We start from the raw sequence: 19,602 nt of genomic DNA, 5'->3' as shown, positions 1-19,602 counted from the left end.
CAGCAATTCTGCTTCTGGGTGTATACCCAAAAGAATTGAAAGCAGGGACTCAGGGATATTTGTGCACTTACGTTCATAGCAGTGTTATTCACAATAACCAAAAGGTTGAAGCAACCCAAGTATCCACTGACAGATGAATGGATAAACAAAATGTGGTATATGCATGCAATGGAATATTATTCAGCCTTAAAGAGGAAGGAAATTCTGACATACGCTGCCGCATGGATGAAGCTTGAAGACGTGCTAATCAAATAAGCAAGTCACAAAAGGACAAATAGTGTATGATTCCACTTAAATGAGGTACCTAGAGTAGTCAAAATCCTAGAGTCAGAAAGTAGAATGGTGGTTGCCAGCAGATGGGCTCAAGAGCAGGAAGCGGAGTTATCGTTTAATGGATGTAGAGTTTGAGCTTTGCAAGATGAAAAGAATTCTGGAGATGGATGGTGGTGATGGTTGTACAACAATATGACTGTGCTTAATGCTACTGGACTGTGCACTTAAAAATGGGTAACATGGTAAATTTTGTGTATATTTTATCATAATTTAAAAAATGCAATCATAAGAAAGAATGAATACACAAAGACTGTTCAAGTTCTTCAAGTTTAGTCTTTGTAAATTTATATATCTAACATAAATATGTATATATATATGCGAGATAAAGTTCAGGAAGGATAAATCCCAAACAGTGTTATTTCTGAAAAAGGGGAAGGGATTGTGGGGTAAAGTTATATGAAGGAAAATATCACTTTTTACTCTATATTCCTGTTTTGTTTGAATTTTTTACAGGTAGAATGTATTCATATATTACCTATATATTTTTAAAACAAAGCAGTGCACCCCCCAACAACTTTTGTATTTAAAATGCTTTTGCATTTAAGGTCGAAAGACTTAAAGGAGAGATTGGTGAATCTCCAGAGAATAAGCAACTTGGAAACCTCTCCCCTGGCAAAACTGTGGGTGCTGAACAGAGAACACAGGTAGGTTAATGTTCTGTTCTTTCTGATTTCTTATTTTTAACTGAGTCCCATTTTTCCCAAGTACACCAGAGCAGTTTGTGCTAGTCATTTGCTACTCTCCTCTTATTGCCTGTCTGTTTCTATTGCTCACCAGTTAGAGTGGAGGAAGAAATTGGGGTACAGAGGATGTGTTTCTGTTCATTTCTTCCCCACAGGGAGCAAGTAATATGAAGCATGTAATGGATTGTTTCTTTTTAAAAAAAGAGAATCTTGCAAAGATACAACCAATATGAGCATTTTTAATCACCAAAATGGAGTTGATTCATGGAATTGATCAATGGCGGGGGAATGGCGAGCGGGAACCACACTGAACATAATAAGATACTATGGAGAGTGAATAAGGTTCAGGCTCCAGCATGTACAGTGTCTAGTCTTTCAGCGTAATCAGCCTCTGAAGTGGTGGGCAAAGTGATCAAACACAAGACAGATGGAGGCAAGAGCCTCGTGTTTTAGAGCGGGCTGTTTCAGACAATCAGGTGAAGGAGCTAAACTGCTTTCGGGTGGCCTTTCCTCTCACATGCCTAAGATGAGTGACAGCCCTTGTTGCCGAGGGATCTCCTTCACCAGAGCTTGTTTTTACTGGAACTCCCTGGGCTCCATGCCCCAGACCTCTTAGATATCAAGGAAACTATACCCACAGAGTTTCTTGGCTCCCCATCCAAGGACCTGGTATCCTTCCTGTCTTCCAGCCACCTTGTAGGTAAATAATGTATTTTTGTAGGAAGGAAGGAAGGGAAGAAGAAAGGAAAGAAGGAATTTATAGGCAGGATTTCAGTTAACTTTTACCACAATTATTCCCAAAGAACCCAGTGGTGCTCTAATTTAAAGCAAGTAACCATTTTTGTTAGTTTCTTATTTATCCTTCCAATATTTCTTTACTCAAATACAAGCAATTTCTTTCTTTCTTTCTTTCTTTCTTTCTTCCTTCCTTCCTTCCTTCTTTCCGTCTTTCTTTCTTTCCCTAAAATGCTCCTGGAGATCCTTCAATAACATACAAGAGATCTCCTCATTCTGTAGAGCCGTCTAGCATTCTATTGTGTGGACGGACTGTAATTTATTTAACCAGTCTCCTGTTGATGGACACTTGGGTTGTTCCCAGTCTTGTGCATATATGTACACAGGTGTTTCTGTAGGACAGATTCACAGAAATGGGATTGTAGGGTTAGAAGGTAGATGCATTTGTAATTTTGGTAGATATTGTCAGATACTACTGAGTGGAAATTGTACCATTTTCCTCTCTCATCAGCTGTGTATAAGAAAGCCAGTTTCTTAAAAAATTCATCAACCAAATGTATTGTCAAACTTTTGTATTTTTACTAAATGATAGGTGAGAATGAGTATCTCAGTGTAGTTTTAATTTTCATTTATCTATTTATAGTGAGATTGAATATTTCTCATAGGTTTAAAAATTATTTGTATTTCTTTTGTAAAATTAAGTTTATTGAAATATTTAATACACTATAAGCATACATGTTTTAGGAGTGGAGTTCAATGAGCTTTGACAAATGCGTACATCTGAATAACCACAATCACTGCAATCAAGAAAGAAAACATTCATTAGCCAGAAAGTTCCCTCCCCCTTTGCCATCAATTTCCCCTACTCCACCACTTTCTATTACCATACCTGTTCTGGAATTTCAAATAAATAGAATCGTCTAGTATATACTCTTTTGCGTTTGGCTTTTTTCACTTCAAATAATTCTTTTGAGATTTATCCATGTTGTTGCCTGTATCAATAGTTCATTTTTTATATTGCTGAGTAATATTCCTGTACATGAATATACCATAAATTGTTTATCCACCCACTAGTTGATAGACAATCAGGTTGTTTCCAGGTTTTGACTGTTACGAATAAAGCTGTTACTAGGATTCATATATCAGTCTTTGGGAGTTTGTTTTTCCTCTTGGGTAAATACCTGGTAATGGAATTACTGAGTCATAGAGTAAGTGTATGTTTAATTTTATGAGAAACCGCCAGACTTTTCCAAAGTAGTTGTACAATTTTTACATTCCTACCAACAATGGTATGGAGGTTTCCATCACTCCTTATCTTCACCAACATTGTTATTGTCAGTCTTTTTAATTCCAGCTATTCTAGTAGGGATGTAGTGGTATCTCATTGTGGTTTTAATTTGACTTTTGAGAGTGTCTAATGACAGTGAGAATGTTTTGATGTACCCATTGGCCATTTGTATATGTTCTTTTATAAAACATCTGTTCAAATATTTTGCTCATTTTTAGTTGTTATATGTATGCCTTATATTGAATTGTAAGAATTCTTTATATATTTTGGATACCAGTCATTCATTAGATATATGTATTTCAGATATTTTCTCTCAGTCTATGGCTTGTCTTTTTTCATTTTCTTAACAGTGTTTTATGTAGTGTTTTTAAATTTTGATGGAGCCCAATTCATCAATGTTTTCTTTTATGAATTTATGATAGGACACAAAAAGAAATGTTTAGCTAACATCTAAGAAATCTTTGTCTACACCAAGGTCACAAAATATTTCTCTTATCTTTTCTTCTAAAGGTCTAATAGTTTTACCTTTTATGTTTAGGTTTATGATCCATCAGAAATAATTTTTGCATATCGTGTGAGGTAAGGGTTAAGTTTCATCTATTTCCAGATGAATATCCACTTATTCCAGAACCATTTACTGAAAGTAGAGTTATTTCCTTATTGAATACCTTTGATACCTGTATTAAAAATCAATTATGCAGGTCTATTTCTGAACTCTATTCTCTTCTGTTAATCTATATGTTTGTTCTTAGGATAATAGCATGCTGTCATTTTATTGTAAGTCTTGAAATCAGAAAGAAAACATATCCAATTTTGTTTTTCTTTTCCAAAATTGTTTTGGCTATTCAAGGTCCTTTGCGTTTTCGTATACATTTTAGAATCGACTTGTCAATTTTGACAAAAATGCCTGGCTAGGATTTTGACCGGGATTGCATTGAATCTTCAGATTACTTTAGGGAAAATTGATATTTTAGCAATACTGAGTGCTCCAATGTGTAAACACGGTCTATCTTTCCATTTATTTGTGTCTTCTTTAATTTATCTCAGCAACGTTTTGTAGTTTTCAGCACACAGATTTTACACGTTTAATTAAATTTGTTCTGTTTAAAAATTGAAATATAATTTACACACCATAGAATTCACCCTTTTAAAGTATACAATTCAGTGTTTTTTAGTATATTCACAGAGTTGTGCAATTATCACCACTATCTAATTCCAGAACATTTTCGTTACCCCAGAAAGAAGCCCCATACCCATTAGCAGTCATTCCTCAATCCTCCAGCCCCCCAGCCCTTGGTGACCACTAATCTACTTTTTATCTCTTTGAATTTGCCTATTCTGTACATTTCATATAAATTGGATCGTATAATACATGGCCTCTTGCATCTGGCTTCTTTCACTTAGCGTAATGTTTTCAAGATTTAACCATATTGTAGCATGAACCAGTACTTTATTCCTTTGTATGGCAGAATAATATTCCATTGTATGGATATATACACATTTTCACTTTTCATTCATCAATTGATGGACATTTGGTAGTTTCCACCTCGGTGCTATTATAAATAGTGCTGCTGTGAACATTCATGTACAAATGTTTGTGTGGACATGTTTTCATTTCTCTTGGTTATGTACCTTGCGTGGAAAAGCTAGATCATGTGTTATTTCTGTGTTTAACCTTCTGAAGAACTGCCAGATTGTTTTCCAAAGCACCTGCACCATTAGACATTCCCATCAGCAGTGTACGAAAGTTCCCATTTCTCCAATTCTTTACCAACATTTGTTATATTCTGTCTTTTTTATGATAGCCATCCTAGTGGGTGTGAAACTGTATCTCAGTGTAGTTTTGATTTGCATTTCCTGAATGACTGATGATATTGAGCTTCTTTTCATGTGCTTATTGGCCATTTGTATATCTTCTTTGGAAAATGTCTATTCAAATCCTTTGCCTTTTTTTTTTGCTGAGGAAGATGCTAACATCTGTTGCCAATCTTCCTCTTTTTGCTTGAGGGAGATTGTTGCTGAGCTAACATCAGTGCCAATTTTATTCTATTTTGTATGTGGGACACCACCATAGCATGGCTTGATGAGTGCTGTGTAGGTCCGCGCCCGGGTTTCAAACCGGTAAACCCTGGGCTACCAAAGTGGAGCATGCAAACTTAACCACTACACAACCAAGTTAGCCCCTTAATAGAGTTATTTGTCTTTTTATTGTTGAGTTGCCAGAGCTCTTTATATGATTTGTTTATTAGTCTCTCTTATGGACGGAATTGTGAACCACCCAAAATATGTTAAAGTTGCAACCCCCCGTACCTGTGAAGGTAATCTCATTTGGAAATAGAGTCTTTGCAAATGTAATTAAGTTAAGATAAACTCATTAGGATGGGCTCCAACCCAATATAACTGGTGTGCTTATAAGAGTAAACGCCATGTGAAGATAGAGACACACAGGGAGTGCCATGTGATGACAGAGCCAGAGATTGGAGTGATGCAGCTGTAAGCCAAAGAACACCAAGAATTGATGGCCACCTCTAGAAGCTAGGAGGAGACAAGGAAAGATTCTACCCAGAGTCTCAGAGGGAATATTGCCCTGCTCACACCTGGATTTCGGAGTTCTAGCCTCCAGAACATGAGAGAATACATTTCCGTTGTTTTAAGCTGCCTGGTTTGTGGTGCTTTGTTTTGGCAGCCCTAGGAAACTCACACAGATTTTGGCCTCACAAAGTGAGATGCTTGGATACAAATGCCTAAAACCGTAGAGGTGGCTTTGGAATTGTGTTATGTGTAGAGGCTGAAATAATTTTGAGGTGCTAGATAGAAAAGGCCTAAGTTGCCTTGAAGAGACTGTTGGTATAAATATGGACCTTAAAGGCGGTTCAGGTGAGAGCTGAGAAAGAAGTGAGAACTATAGGGAAAGCTTCTATCATCTTAGAGAATTCATGGATTGCCATGGACAGAATATTGCTAGAAATATGAACATTAAAGGTGCTTCAGCTGAGTCCTCAGACAGCAATGTTATTGGACTCTGGAGAAAAGGTGATACTTGTTATAAAGTAGCAGAGAACTTGGTTGAATTATGTTTTACCTCTGGGTAGAAAGTGAAACCTGTAAGTGATGAACTTAGATATTTAGCTGAGGTGATTTCCAAACAAAACACATAAAGTGTAGCCTGGTTTATCCTTATTGCTTGTGGTAAAATGTGAGAGGAAAGAATAAATTGAGGAATAAACTGTTGATAAAAAAGGAATGAACACCTGATGTTACAAGCCCCATAAGACACTGTTATTATTTTTGCCTTAGTCTATTATCTTTTAAGGGGATTTTTTAATGGAAAAAAGAGTCTTTCATATTTAAACACATATTAACCATTTCTAGAGCTCATCATTACTTTGTATGGATCCATGTTTCCTTCTGGTACCCTACTTCTTCAGCCTGAGGAACATGATTTAATATTTCTTTTAGTGCAGATCTACTAGTCTTTGTTTTACTTTCTTCCTTCTTTCCTGTTTTGTTTTGTTTTGTTTTTGAGGAAGATTAGCCCTCAGCTAACATCTGCCACCAATCCTCCTGTCTTTTTGCTGAGGAAGCCTGGCCCTGAGCTAACATCTGTGCCCATCTCCCTCTACTTTATATGTGGAAAGCCTGCCACAGCATGGCTTGATGAGCGATGCCCTGTCCACACCTGGGATCTGAACCGGCAGACCCCGGGCCACCAAAATGGAACATGTGAACTTAACCGCTGTGCCACCAGGCAGGCCCCTTTCCTTTTTTTTAACCATGGTAAAATACGTTTAACAGAAAATTTACCATGTTAACTATTTTTGAGTTACAGTTCAGTGATATTAAGAACATTTATGTTATTGTGCAACCATTACCACCATCCACTTTCAGAATTCTCTTCATCTTGTAAAACTGAAACTCTATAGCTATTAAACAATAACTCCTCATTCGGCTCTTTGCTCTCATTCCCTGGCAACCACCATTCTACTTTCCGTCTCCATGATTTCGACTTCTCCAGGTCCCTCATAGAAGTGGAATCATACTCTATTTGCCCTTTTGTGACTTTCTTATTTCTAGCATAATGTCTTCAAGTTTCACCCATGTTATGGCATATGTCAGAATTTCATTCCTTTTCAAGGCTGAATGATATTCCATTGTATGTATATACCACACTTTGTTTATCTATTCATGCATCAGTGGACACTTGGGTTGCTTTCACATTTCAGCTATTGTGAGTAATGCTTCTAGAGACGCAAGTGTACCAATATCTGTTCAAGTTCCTGCTTTCATTTCTTTTGGGTGTATTCCTAGATGTGGAATTGCTGGATCATATGGTAATTCTCTGTTTAATTTTGTTGAGAAAACACCATACCATTTTCCACAATAACTGCAACATTTTACATTCCCACCAACAGTGCACAAGTATTTCGATTTCTTGAAATCCTCGCAACACTTGTTCTTTTCTGTTTTTTTGCTGGGAGCTATGCTAGTGAGTGTGAGGTAGTATCTCATTGTGGTCTTGATTTGGGTTTCCCTAGTAATTAATGATGTTGAGCATCTTTTCATCTGCTTATTGACATTTAGATATCTTTGTTGGAGAAATACCTATTTAAGTCCTTTGCTCATTTTTTAATTAGGTTGTTTGTTTTTATGTTGTCGAATTTTAGGAATTCTCTATATGTTCTGTTTATATTAATCCCTTATCAGATATATAACTTGCAAATATTTTTTCCCATTCCATAGGTTGCCTTTCACTCTGTTGATAGTATCCTTTGATGCACAAAAATTTTTAATTTTCATGAAGTCCAGTTTGTCTCATTTTCCTTTTGTTGCCTGTGTCTTTGATGTCATATCCAAGAAATCATTGCCAAATCCAATGCTGTGAAGCTTTCCCCCTGTTTCTAGAAGTTTATAGTTTTTGGTTTTACATTTAAGCCTTTGATGCATTTTGAGTTAATTTTTATATGTGCTGTTAGATAAGGGTCCAACTTCATTCTTTTGCGGGTGGATGTCCAGTTATCTCAGCATCATTTGTTGTAAAGACTGTCCTTTTCCCACTGAATGGTCTTGACACACTTGTCAAATCATTTCACCATATATGCGAAGATTTTTTTCTGGGCTCTGTGTTCTTTTGGGTTTTTTTTTAGATTTTATTTTTCCTTTTTCTCCCCAAAGCCCCCCGGTACACAGTTGTACATTTCTAGTTGTGGGTCCTTCCAGTTGTGGCACATGGGACCCCACCTCAGCATGGCCTGACGAGCGGTGCCATATCCACGCCCAGGATCCGAACCGGCGAAACCCCGGGCCACTGAAGTGGAGCGCACGAACTTAACCACTCAGTCATGGGGCCAGCCCCTGGGCTCTGTGTTCTATTCCGTCGATGTCTATGTCTGTCTTTATGCCAGTACCACACTTGTTTGACTACTGTAGCTTTGTAGTAAGTTTTAAAATCTGGGAGTGGGAGTCCTTCAGCTTTGTTCTTCTTTTTTAAGATGGTTTGGGCTATTTGGCATTCCATATGCATTTTAGGATGAGTTTTTCTATTTCTGCAAAAAATGCCATTGGGATTTTGATAGGGATTGCATTGAATCTATAGGTCGCTTTGGGTAGTATTGACATCTTAACAACATTAAGTATTTCAAGCCATGAACATGGGATGTGTTTCCATTTGCTTATTTCTTCCAGCAATGTTTTGTAGTTGTTTTTTCTTTTAAAGATTTTATTTTTCCTTTTTTTCTCCCAAAGCCCCTTGATACATAGTTGTGTATTTTCAATTGTGGGTCCTTCTAGTTGTGGGATGCCGTCTCAGCATGTTTTGATGAGCAGTGTCACGTCCGCACCCAGGATTTGAACTGGTGAAACCCTGGGCCGCCAAAGCAGAGCACAGGAACTTTAACCACTCAGCTACGAGGCGTGCCCCTTTTTGTAGTTTTCATTGGACAAGTCTTTCACCTCCTTGGTTAAGTTAATTCCTAAGTATTTTATTCTTTTTGATGCTACTATAAATAGAACCATTTTTATAATTTCCTGTTCAGATTGTTCATTGTTAGTATCTTGAAGTACAACTGATTTTTGTGTGTGTTGACTTTGTATCCTGCTACTTGGATGAATTTATTTATCTTTTCTAAGAGTTTATGGAATCCTTAAGGTTTTCTACATATAAGATCATATCTTCTACAAACAGAGATAGTTTTACTTCTCCCTTCCAATTTGGATGCCTTTTATTTACTTTTCCTTGCTTAATTGCTCTGGCTAGAACTTTTAGTACTATATTGAATAGAAGTAGGGTACCAGGACATCCTTGCTTTGCTCCTGATCTTAGAGGAAAAGGTTTCAGTTTTTCATAAACCTTTTATTATGTTGAGGTAGTTTCCTTCTAATTCTAACTTATTGAGTGTTTTTTTTTAATCATGAGAGGGTGTTGAATTTTGTCAAATGCTTTTTATGCATCAATTGAGGTGATTGTGCAGTTTTTTTCTTTTATTCTGTTAATGCGGTGTACTACATTGATCAATTGTCTTATGTTGAACCATCTTTGCATTCCAGGAATAAATCTCACTTGGTCATGGTATATAATCGTTCTAATATGGTGCTGGCTTTGTTTTGCTAGTATTTTGTCGAGGGTTTTTGCATCACTGTTCATAAGGGATATTAGTCTGTAGTTTTCCTGTAGTGTCGTTGTCTGGCTTTGGTATCAAGGTACTGCTGGCTGCATAGGATGAGTTAGAAGTGTTTCTTCCCTTTCCAGTTTTGGGAAAAGTTTGAAAAGGATTGGTGTTAGTTATTCTTTAAGTATTTGGTAGAATTCACTAGTGAAGCCATCAGGTCCATGGCTTTTCTTTGTACAGAAGATTTTGATTACTGATTACTCCTTACTGGTTCATAGGTATATTCAAAACTTCTGTTTCTTTGTCTTCCAGTCTGTGTTGGTTTTGTGTTTCTAGGAATTTGTCCATTTCATCTAGGTTGTTTGGTTTTTTGGTGTAAAATTGTTCAGAGTACTCTCTTATAATCCTTTTTATTTCTGTAGAATCAGTGGTAATGTCCCCACTTTCAATTCTTCTTAATTTTAGTCTTCTCTTTTTTTTCTTAGTCATTTTAGCTAAAGTTTTGTCAATTTTGTTGATCTTTTCAAAGAACCAACTTTTGGTTTCACTGATTTTCTATGTTTTTCTATTCTCTATTTTATCTCTGCTCTAACCTTTATTATTTCTTTTTACTACCTTTGAATTTAGTTTGTTGTTCTTTTACTAGTTTCTTAAATTGTAAAGTTAGGTTGTTGATTTGAGATATTTCTTGTTCTTTAACGTAAGCATTTATAGCTATAAATTTTCTCCTTGGCACTGCTTTCATTGTATCCCATAAGTCTTGGTATGTTGTGCTTTCAGTTTCATTCATCCCTAAGTATTTCCTAATTTCTCTTGTGATTTCTTCTTTGATCCATTGGTTGTTTAAGAATGTGTTGTTGAAATTTCCACAAAACATGAATTTTTCAGTTTTCCTTCTGTTATTAATTTCTAACTCTATCCCATTGTGGTCTGAGAAGATACTTGGTATGATATCTGTCTTTTTAAATCTAGTAAGTCTTAGTTTGTGGTTTAAGAGATGGTCTATTCTAAAGAATGTGCTGTGTGCACTTGAGAAGAATGTCTATTCTGTTGTCGTTTGAGTAGAGTGTCCTGTATATGTCTGTTATAACTTATTAGTTTATTGTGTTGTTCAAGTCCTCTATTTCCTTACTTACTTTATATCTGGTTGTTTTATCCATTATTGAGAGTGGGGTATGATGTCTTTGGCCCTTTTTATAGAACTGTCTATTTCTTCATTCAATTCTGCCAATTGTTGCCTTATATATTTTTGTTGGTTACTAGGTATATAAATATTTATAATTATTATATCTTGTTGCTGTATTAAAACTTTTATTAATATATAATGTCCTTCTCTGTCTCCTGTAATCTTTTTTGATTTAAACCTATTTCATCTGATATTAGTTTAACCACTCCTGCTCTCTTTTGGTTACTATTTGCATGGAAAAAAATTTTTATCCTTTCACTTTCAAGTGAATCTCTTGTAGCCAGTATATAGTTGGATCACGTTCTGTTTTTATCCATTCTGCTAGTGTTTGCCTTTTGATTGGAGAGGCTAATCCCTTTACATTTAAAGTAATTATTAAAGTTCTTCTGTCATTTTGCCATGTGTTCCTATGTTTCTTGTAGATTTTTGACCCTCATTTCTTGTATTACCATTTTTCTTGTATGTAGTTGATTTTTTCTGTAAACATCTGAATTCCCTTTTCATTTCCTTTTGAGTACACTCTATAACTATTTTCTTTGTGGTTACCATAGGGATTACATTTAACATGCTAAAGTTATAACACTATAATTTGAATTTATGCCAAATTAACTCCAATAATATTCAAAAACTCTACTCATTTACAGCTCTGTCCCCATCCCTTTCAGTTATTGATGTCACAGAATTACATCTTTGTATATTGTGTGTTGAAAAACATGAACTAATAATTGCTTTTTAAAATGCATTAGGGGACCAGCCCTGTGGCTGAGTGGTTAAGTTTGTATGTTCCAATTCGATGGCCTAGGGTTTCACTGGTTCAGATCCTGGGCACAGACCTAGCACAGCTCATCAAGCCATGCTGAGGCAGCGTCCCACATAGTAGAACTGGAGGGACCTACGACTAGAATATACAACTATGTACTGGGAGGCTTTGGAGAGAAGAAGAAGGAAAAAAAAAAGATTGGCAATAAATGTTAGCTCAGAGCCAATCTTTGAAGAAAATGCATTAGTCTCTTAAATTATGTAGAAACCAAAATGTGGAATTAGAAACCAAAGTTACAATAATATTAGCTTTTAGATTAATAATAATTATTTGTTTGTTTGTTTGTTTGTTTGTTTATTTACTTATTTTTTGAGGAAGATTAGCCCTGAGCTAACTACTGCCAGTCCTCCTCTTTTTGCAGAGGAAGACTACCCCTGAGCTAACATGTGTGCCCATCTTCCTCTACTTTATATGTGGTATGCCTACCACAGCATGGCGTGCCAAGCAGTGCCATGTCCACACCCAGGATCTGAACCAGTGAACCCTGTGCCACTAAGAAGCGGAACATGCGAACTTAACCATTGCGCCACTGGGCCAGCCCCTAGACTAATAATAATTTTTTAAAACATTGTATTAGTCTCTTAAATCATGTAGAAAATGAAAAGTGGAGTTTCAAATCATTGTTACAATAATACTGGCTTTTGTAATTGCTCATGTATTTACCTACAAGATCTTTATCTCTTCATATGGCTTTAAGTTACTGTCTGGCATCTCTTCATTTCACCCTGCAGGACTCCCTTTAAGATTTCTCACAGGGCAGGCCAAGTGGTAACATGCTCCCTCAGCTTTTGCTTATCTACAAATGTCTTAATTTCTTCCTCACTCTTGAAAGGACAGTTTTGCTAGATACAGGATTCTTGGTTGACAATTTTTTGTCTTTTAGCATTTTGAATATATAAGCTCATTGCCTTCTAGGCTCCAAAGTTTCTGATGAGAAATCTGCTGATAATCTTATTGAGGATCCCCTATATGTGTTGAGTCACTTCTCTCTTGCTGCATTCAAGATGATCTCCTTGCCTTTGATTTTCAATAGTTTGGTTATAATGTGTCTCAGTGTGGGTCTCTTTGAGTTCATCCTTCTTGCAATCACTGGAAACTTCTTGGATATTTGTATTCATGTCTTTATCAAATAGCCATTTTCTTTTGTCTTTGACAGTGACCATGATTGTGGCCTATTCCTTGTTCTATCATCCATGTATCCTGAAGGAGGCTCCTCTGGGAAGCAGGCACCAAGACGAACTTAGACTTGCAAAAGAGTATTGGGGGTGATACCTGAGAAGAATAAAAAGAAGGAGCAGACATGGGCAGGCAGAGCCTTCAGATTGTGATGCAGGTCTGACATCTGTTAAAGAAGAGAGAAAAGGAAGGAAGATTGGATAGGAAGAGTCTCAGACTGTAGTGAAGCTCTGAGAAGTCTCACACAGCCCAACAGGGTACTTTGGCACAATGATAACCTGTGGAGGAATTACACGTTAGCCAGAAATGTCCAGGACCTAATATCCCCACCTGCTCAGTCATTCACTGGAGGCTGCCTGGGAAGTGTGGCAAGTTCTTTCTTGAAGGGAGATATGACACTCTGTGGCCCTCTATATCACGGAATTCTTGACAATAGAGAAGATCCTTGGAGAATAACTGGTTAATCTACCTCCCTCTTAGATAGATGTTATCTGTGACATTCTAGATAAATAAACATCTGTCTTATCTTAAAAGACATTCAGAAAAGAAGATCATACAGTTCCCTAATGTTTAATATTAAGTATGAGAAATTTTTTCCTGTGTCTAATCTCAATCCTCTAGGCTGTGGTACAAACTGGTTTTCTTTTCCTTGTCATCAAGACTTGAAATGTATGTGTATTTCTGAAATAATAAAGCTTTATACTGACTTTCAATGATCCTTTCACTTACTTCATCCCACATAAGGCCAGTGGGAATGGACTAATGAGGAACATTGTAAGTAAGTGTTTCTTCTCTTTAAACCTGTTTACGAGTAGAAGTCTATAAAACTAGAAAAGGTACTCAGTGAATAAGTAATTAATTATAGTTAAATGACCTTTTAAAGTCATTTCCTGAGGAAAGAGGATGAAGCTAAATAGATTTTCGCCTTCAAAGTTCTCTCTCCATCTTTCACAGAGAAAAATACCACCTCAAGTTTCCTTGATTGTGTTTGTGTTTAGCAGACAGGCAATAGTGATATCACTAAATTAACTATTAATTAAATATTCACTATAGGATGATTCTCAGCAGAGGAATTAAGTGAACTGATTGCTATAATCAGTAGGTAAGGTGTACAGCTGTTTCCTATGAGCTTGTTTCCAGATCTTGCCCTACTGCCTTTCCTACTTGCTTTCCTTGGTGTGACTCTTGGACTTTTAGATGGGCACTCCAGTGCCTCATGCAGTCCTTCCTGATCTCTGACTACTTTGTTTTCTGTTTCGTGCAAAAAGAAAATGAAAGGATGGAAACTAAAATTTGAGTGCCTATAATATTGTAATGACTCTGCTGGGGATTTAACGGATTCATTAAATGTTAACGGAAATTAGAAGAGGTAGGTATTGTTCACCATGCTTTACAGATTAGGAAACCAACACCACAAATTCATAAATGTGGAAGTCGAGATTTCAAATTTCAACTGACTACAAGACCCATGTTTTTGCCACTGTGATTTTCAGACTGTCTCAGGATCCTGCTGTTCCGCAGACGCAAATCTCTAGATCTCCTACCTCCACATCAACCAGAGAAGCCGCTAGTTCTGGGCACTTTGGAGACAGTTTCCTCATAAGAATTCTTTTGAAAATAAAAGGGAGGGGAGAGTCCTGTGACTTAAGACAAATAATTTAGAAAACCACGCCCTTAAATCAAGCAGGCTCCTCAAATGTGACTGTGTTCCTTACCCATTGCTACACTAGACAGACCATCTTAGTGCTGCCAGTCTGCGTATTCTCAGAGAAAAGGCTTAAAATAGAAGAAGTGCTATGTGTCTGGCAGGATTAAGAACAGCCACGATATATTGAGCATCTGTCACCTGCCATGATTTGTTCTAGGCACTTTACAAACATACTCGCGTGTAATCCCTTTTCCAGCCCTCCCCAAGGTAAGTAGGACTATTGCCATTTCATATTTGAGAGAACCTAAAGGAATTTGACCAAAGTAAGAGGGAGAGCCAGGAGTTGATCCAGGTTTGTCTGCCCTAGAGCTCATTTTCTGCACAAGACCGACTCTTGTGAGGATTATAAGGGGATTTGTATAGGGGGTTTATTACAACCCATGGGGGATATCACATGCCCAGCACTGAACATGTAAACCATCTCTACCTGGAGGTGATACCAGGCAGTATCATTTTCTTCAGTTCCTGCTTTTACCATCTCGTTAGACTGTGCCTGTGAGAGAGCACGGCGCAATGCAAGCACATAGAGAGGGTGGTGGTAAAAACTGTCATACTGTGCCTGGGAGGTTCAGTTTGGTTCAGAGCATTAGGTGATCCCCACCTTTCAGATGGTAGAACATTGAAAGTGGAAAATTCTGAGCTGTTACACCGTTCTCCAGAGTCGTTGGCGGCTACCTTGTGCCGGTGAGGCGATTCCCTGACAAGTCCGTAGGTCCTCTTTGTTTACTGCTGGCTGACACATGAGGTAGGCTCCCTTCAGCTACCCAGAGGTCTCCATATCCCATTGCTCATTTCTCTCGTTATTTGCTGCCCCTTTCTTGTGTTTTTCTGCTTTAAATTTTGGTCACCAGTCTCATGAAGTACATAAACTGCCTAAATGCATAACTATATTTAGTATGGCACAACTTATGGTAAATTTCAAATATCTGTGCTTCTGAAAAGCTATCTTTTAAAAGTTGTAGCATTAAAATACATGACATTCTCACACTGAGAAAACACGAAGCAAATGAGGGGAGTTCATTTTTAAGAGTTGAAATGTTTCCTGTGCTTTGTACTGAGGCATCTCAGGTGGTGTAAGGGTGGGGCTAAGGACGCTCTTGCCTTGAGTGCTGAATGCAGCAGCATGTCATGCGTGGATGTGCAAAAATGTTTACCAGTGCAGATGCTGGCTGATGAAAAGGGAGAAGCTGCTCTGGGGAAAAAATATATCCTTCCCTATATCCTTGTACATGACTGCTAAGAAGTCAACACCATTCTTAACTCGGTCTTTTGTCTGTACCACTGCACAGGAGGATTTTTAAAAGTTACACTTGGGTTTTAGCATTCATTTTTCTAGTAGCATCCCCCATTCTTTCCAATACATCAGTTTGCAATTGCTATTCCTGTTTTATTAATATTAAACATGAGAAAGGTAAATTATTGATAATCAACTTTTACTAAGCAAATTAATTTTTTTAATCTGAAAGTTAAATTAATACACATCTGGCAGTAAGTTATGAATCTAGAAATGCAAGCAAAGCTCCAAAATACCTTCCCCCAAATTTAATTAGACAAAACTCTTTGATGAATTAACCTTTCCTTTCTTCAGTCTAAGTAAATGATTATTTTTATCTCTGAATTAAACTAAAAACTTAATTGAAGTTTCTGTTGAAACCTAATTCTGAATAAAAGTGATATCACTGTTGGTGTCTTCTGTTTCCAAATTACATGTAAATACTCATAAACTTCCTTTATATATAGCTTTGTTACTGGGCCAATCAACAATAAAAAGTTAATTTGGAAAGTTAAAAAAAAAAGGTAAATTATCAGCTTGATTAATTCAGAACAATCAGGATTCTCTAGTTTGTTTTTCTAATACTTGTTCTTGTTCTCGTTGGTTCAGCTGCCAAACTGCAGCAAGGGCTCAAATACATAATAAAGCAACTCTCCGAAGGATCCAAGACCAGATAAGAGGTGAAACTTGTTAGTAGGCGAGATTTCTGGGGTAAAGCCTCTGGGAAAGACATTTAAGAAATATAGCTTATCTTTTCACTGTTTTTTATCTTTTTTTTTATTGAGGTTACGATAGTTTACAAAATTGTCAAATTTCACTTGTCTGTTATTATCTGTCAGTTATCTTATAGGTGCACCACTTCACCCTTTGTGTGCACCCTCCACCCCCCTTTCCCCTGGTAACCACTAAATAGTTCTCTTTGCCCATGTGTTTGCTTATCTTGCACTTATGAGTGAAATCATACAGTATTTGTCTTTCTCCATCTGGCTTATTTCACTTAACATAATACCCTTAAGGTCCATCCATGTTGTTGCAAATGTGACAATTTTGTCTTTTTTATGGCTGAGTAGTATTCCATTGTATATATATACACCATATCTTCTTTATCCAGTCATCAGTCGATGGACACTTAAGTTGCTTCCATGTCTTGGCTATTGTGAATAATGCTACAATGAACACAGGGGTGCATAGCCTCTTTGAATTGCTGATTTCAGGTTCTTTAGATAGCTACCAAGTAGTGAGATGGATCACATGGTATTTCTGTTTTTAGTCTTTTGAGAAACCTCCATACTGTTTTCCATAGTGGCTGAACCAGTTTGCATTCCCACCAGCAGTGTATGAGGGTTCCTTTTTCTCCACAACCTCTGCAACCTTTGTTTTTCGTCTTGGTGATTATAGCCATTCTAACAGGTGTAAGGTGGTATCTTAGCATACTTTTTGATTTGCATTTCCCTGATGATCAGTGATGTTGAGCATCTTTTCATGTGCCTATTGGCCATCTGTATATCTTTGGAGAAAATGTCTGTTTATATCCTCTGCCCATTTTTTGATCAGGTTGTTTGATTTTTTTGCTGTTGAGTTGTGCGAGTTCTTTAAATATTATGGAGATTAACCCTTTGTCAGATATACGATTTGCGAATATTTTTTCCCAGTTGGTGGGTTGTCTTTTCATTTCAATCCTGGTTTCCCTTGCCTTGTAGAAGCTCTTTAGCCTGATGAAGTCCCACTTGTTTATTTTTTCTTTTGTTTCCCTTGTCCGAGAAGACACAGTATCTGAAAAGATCCTTTTAAGACAGATATCAAAGAGTGTACTGCCTATATTTTCTTCTAGAAGTTTTATGGTTTCAGGTCTTACCTTCAAGTCTTTGATCCATCTTGAGTTTATTTTTCTGAATGGTGTAAGAGAATGGTCTACTTTCATTCTTTTACATGTGGCTATCCAGTGTTCCCAACACCATTTATTGGAGAGACTTTCCTTTCTCCATTGTGTGTTCTCAGCCCCTTTGTCAAAGATTAGCTATCCGGAGATGTGTGGTTTTATTTCTGGGCTTTCAATTCTGTTCCATTGATCTATGTGCCTGTTTTTTTTTACTAGTACCATGCTGTTTTGATTACTATAGCTTTGTAGTATATTTTGAAGTCAGAGATTGTGATGCCTCCAGCTTTGTTCTTTTTGCTCAGGATTGCTTTAGCAATTTGGGGTCTTTGGTTGCCCCATATGAATTTTAGGATTCTTTGTTCTATTTTTGTGAAGAATGTCTTTGGGCTTCTGACTGGGATTGCATTGAATCTGTAGATTGCTTTAGGCAGTATGGACATTTTAATTATGTTTACTCTTCCAATCCATGTGCATGGAATGTCTTTCCATTTCTTTATGTCATCAATTTCTTTCAGAAAAGTCTTATAGTTTTCATTGTATGGATCTTTCACTTCCTCGGTTAAATTTATTCCAAGATATTTTATTCTTTTTGTTGCAAGTGTGAATGGGATTGTGTTCTTGAGTTCTCTTTCTGTTAGTTTGTTATTAGAGTGTAGAAATGCAACTGATTTATATAAGTTGATTTTGTACCCTGAAACTTTGCTGTAATTGTTGATTATTTCTAGTAGCTTTCCGATGGATTTTTAAGGGTTTTCTATATATAAAATCATGTCATCTGCAAAGAACAAAATTTTCACTTCTTCACTCCCTATTTGGATTCCTTTTATTTATTTTTCTTGCCTAATTGCTCTAGCCAAAACTTCTAGTACTATGTGGAATAAGAGTGGTGAGAGTGGGTACCCTTGTCTTGTTCATGATTTCAGAGGGATGGCTTTCAGTTTATCCTCATTGAGTATGATATTGGCTGTGGGTTTGTCATATATGGCCTTTATTATGTTGAGGTACTTTCCTGCTATACCCGTTTTATTGAGCATTTTAATCATGAATTGATGTTGGATCTTGTCAAATGCTTTCTCTGCGTCTATTGAGATGACCATGTGGTTTTTGTTCTTCATTTTGTTAATGTGGTGTATCACATTGATTGACTTGTGGATGTTGAACCATCCCTGTGATGGTTCATCCCACTTGATCATGGTGTATGATCTTTTTAATGTTTTGCTGTATTTCGTTCACCAATATTTTGTTGAGGATTTTTGCATCTCTATGTTCATCAGTGATATTGACCTATAATTTTCCTTCTTTGTGTTGTCCTTGTCTGGCTTTGGTATCAGGGTGATGTTGGCCTCGTAGAATGTGTTATGAAGTGTTCCATCTTCCTCAATTTTCTGGAATAGTTTGAGAAGGATAGGTATTAAATCATCTTTGAATGTTTGGTGGAATTCTCCAGAGAAGCCATCTGATCCTGGGCTTTTATTTTGGGGGGGGTTTTTGATTACTCTTTCAATCTCTTTACCTATTCAGTCTATTCAGACATCTTGTGGTGATGAGCTGTCTTAACTTTTGTTTATCTGGGAAAGTTTTTATTTCTCCATCATATTTTAAGGATATTTTCACTGGATAGAGCATTCTTCGCTGGAAGTTTTGTCTTTCAGAATTTTGAATATATCATTCCACTCTCTCCTAGCCTGTAAGGTTTCTGCTGAGAAATCTGCTGACAGCCTGATAGGGGTCCCTTTGTAAGTTATTTTTTTCTGCCTTGCTGCCCTTAATATTTTTTCTTTGTCATTGACTTTTGCCAACTTTACTACTTTATGCCTTGGAGTTGGTCTTTTTGCACTGATAAAGATTGGAGATCTATTGGCTTCTGTCACATGGATTTCCAGCTCTCTGCCCAGATTTGGGAAGTTCTCAGCTGT

The 19,602-nt window shown here is 36.9% G+C and overlaps 1 protein-coding gene across 17 annotated transcripts in view; it reads left to right on the top strand.

Annotated features, from left to right (window-relative positions):
- The window catches only part of CCDC30 (coiled-coil domain containing 30), a 139,145-nt gene that overhangs the window by 35,860 nt on the left and 83,683 nt on the right, over nucleotides 1-19,602 (top strand). For 16 of the 17 annotated variants that reach the window (XM_070609983.1, XM_070609985.1, XM_070609972.1 and 13 more), the window contains one exon: nucleotides 879-977. In XM_070609983.1, the coding sequence (XP_070466084.1) occupies nucleotides 879-977 (99 nt within the window). Of the gene's footprint in view, nucleotides 1-878; nucleotides 978-15,199; nucleotides 15,280-19,602 lie in introns of those variants that run through there. The other variant, XM_070609984.1, reaches the window with a different exon arrangement.

This window comes from Equus przewalskii, chromosome 2 (genome assembly GCF_037783145.1).
Source record: "Equus przewalskii isolate Varuska chromosome 2, EquPr2, whole genome shotgun sequence".
NCBI lineage: Eukaryota > Metazoa > Chordata > Mammalia > Perissodactyla > Equidae > Equus > Equus przewalskii.
This window is presented reverse-complemented; position numbering and strand designations above follow the sequence as displayed.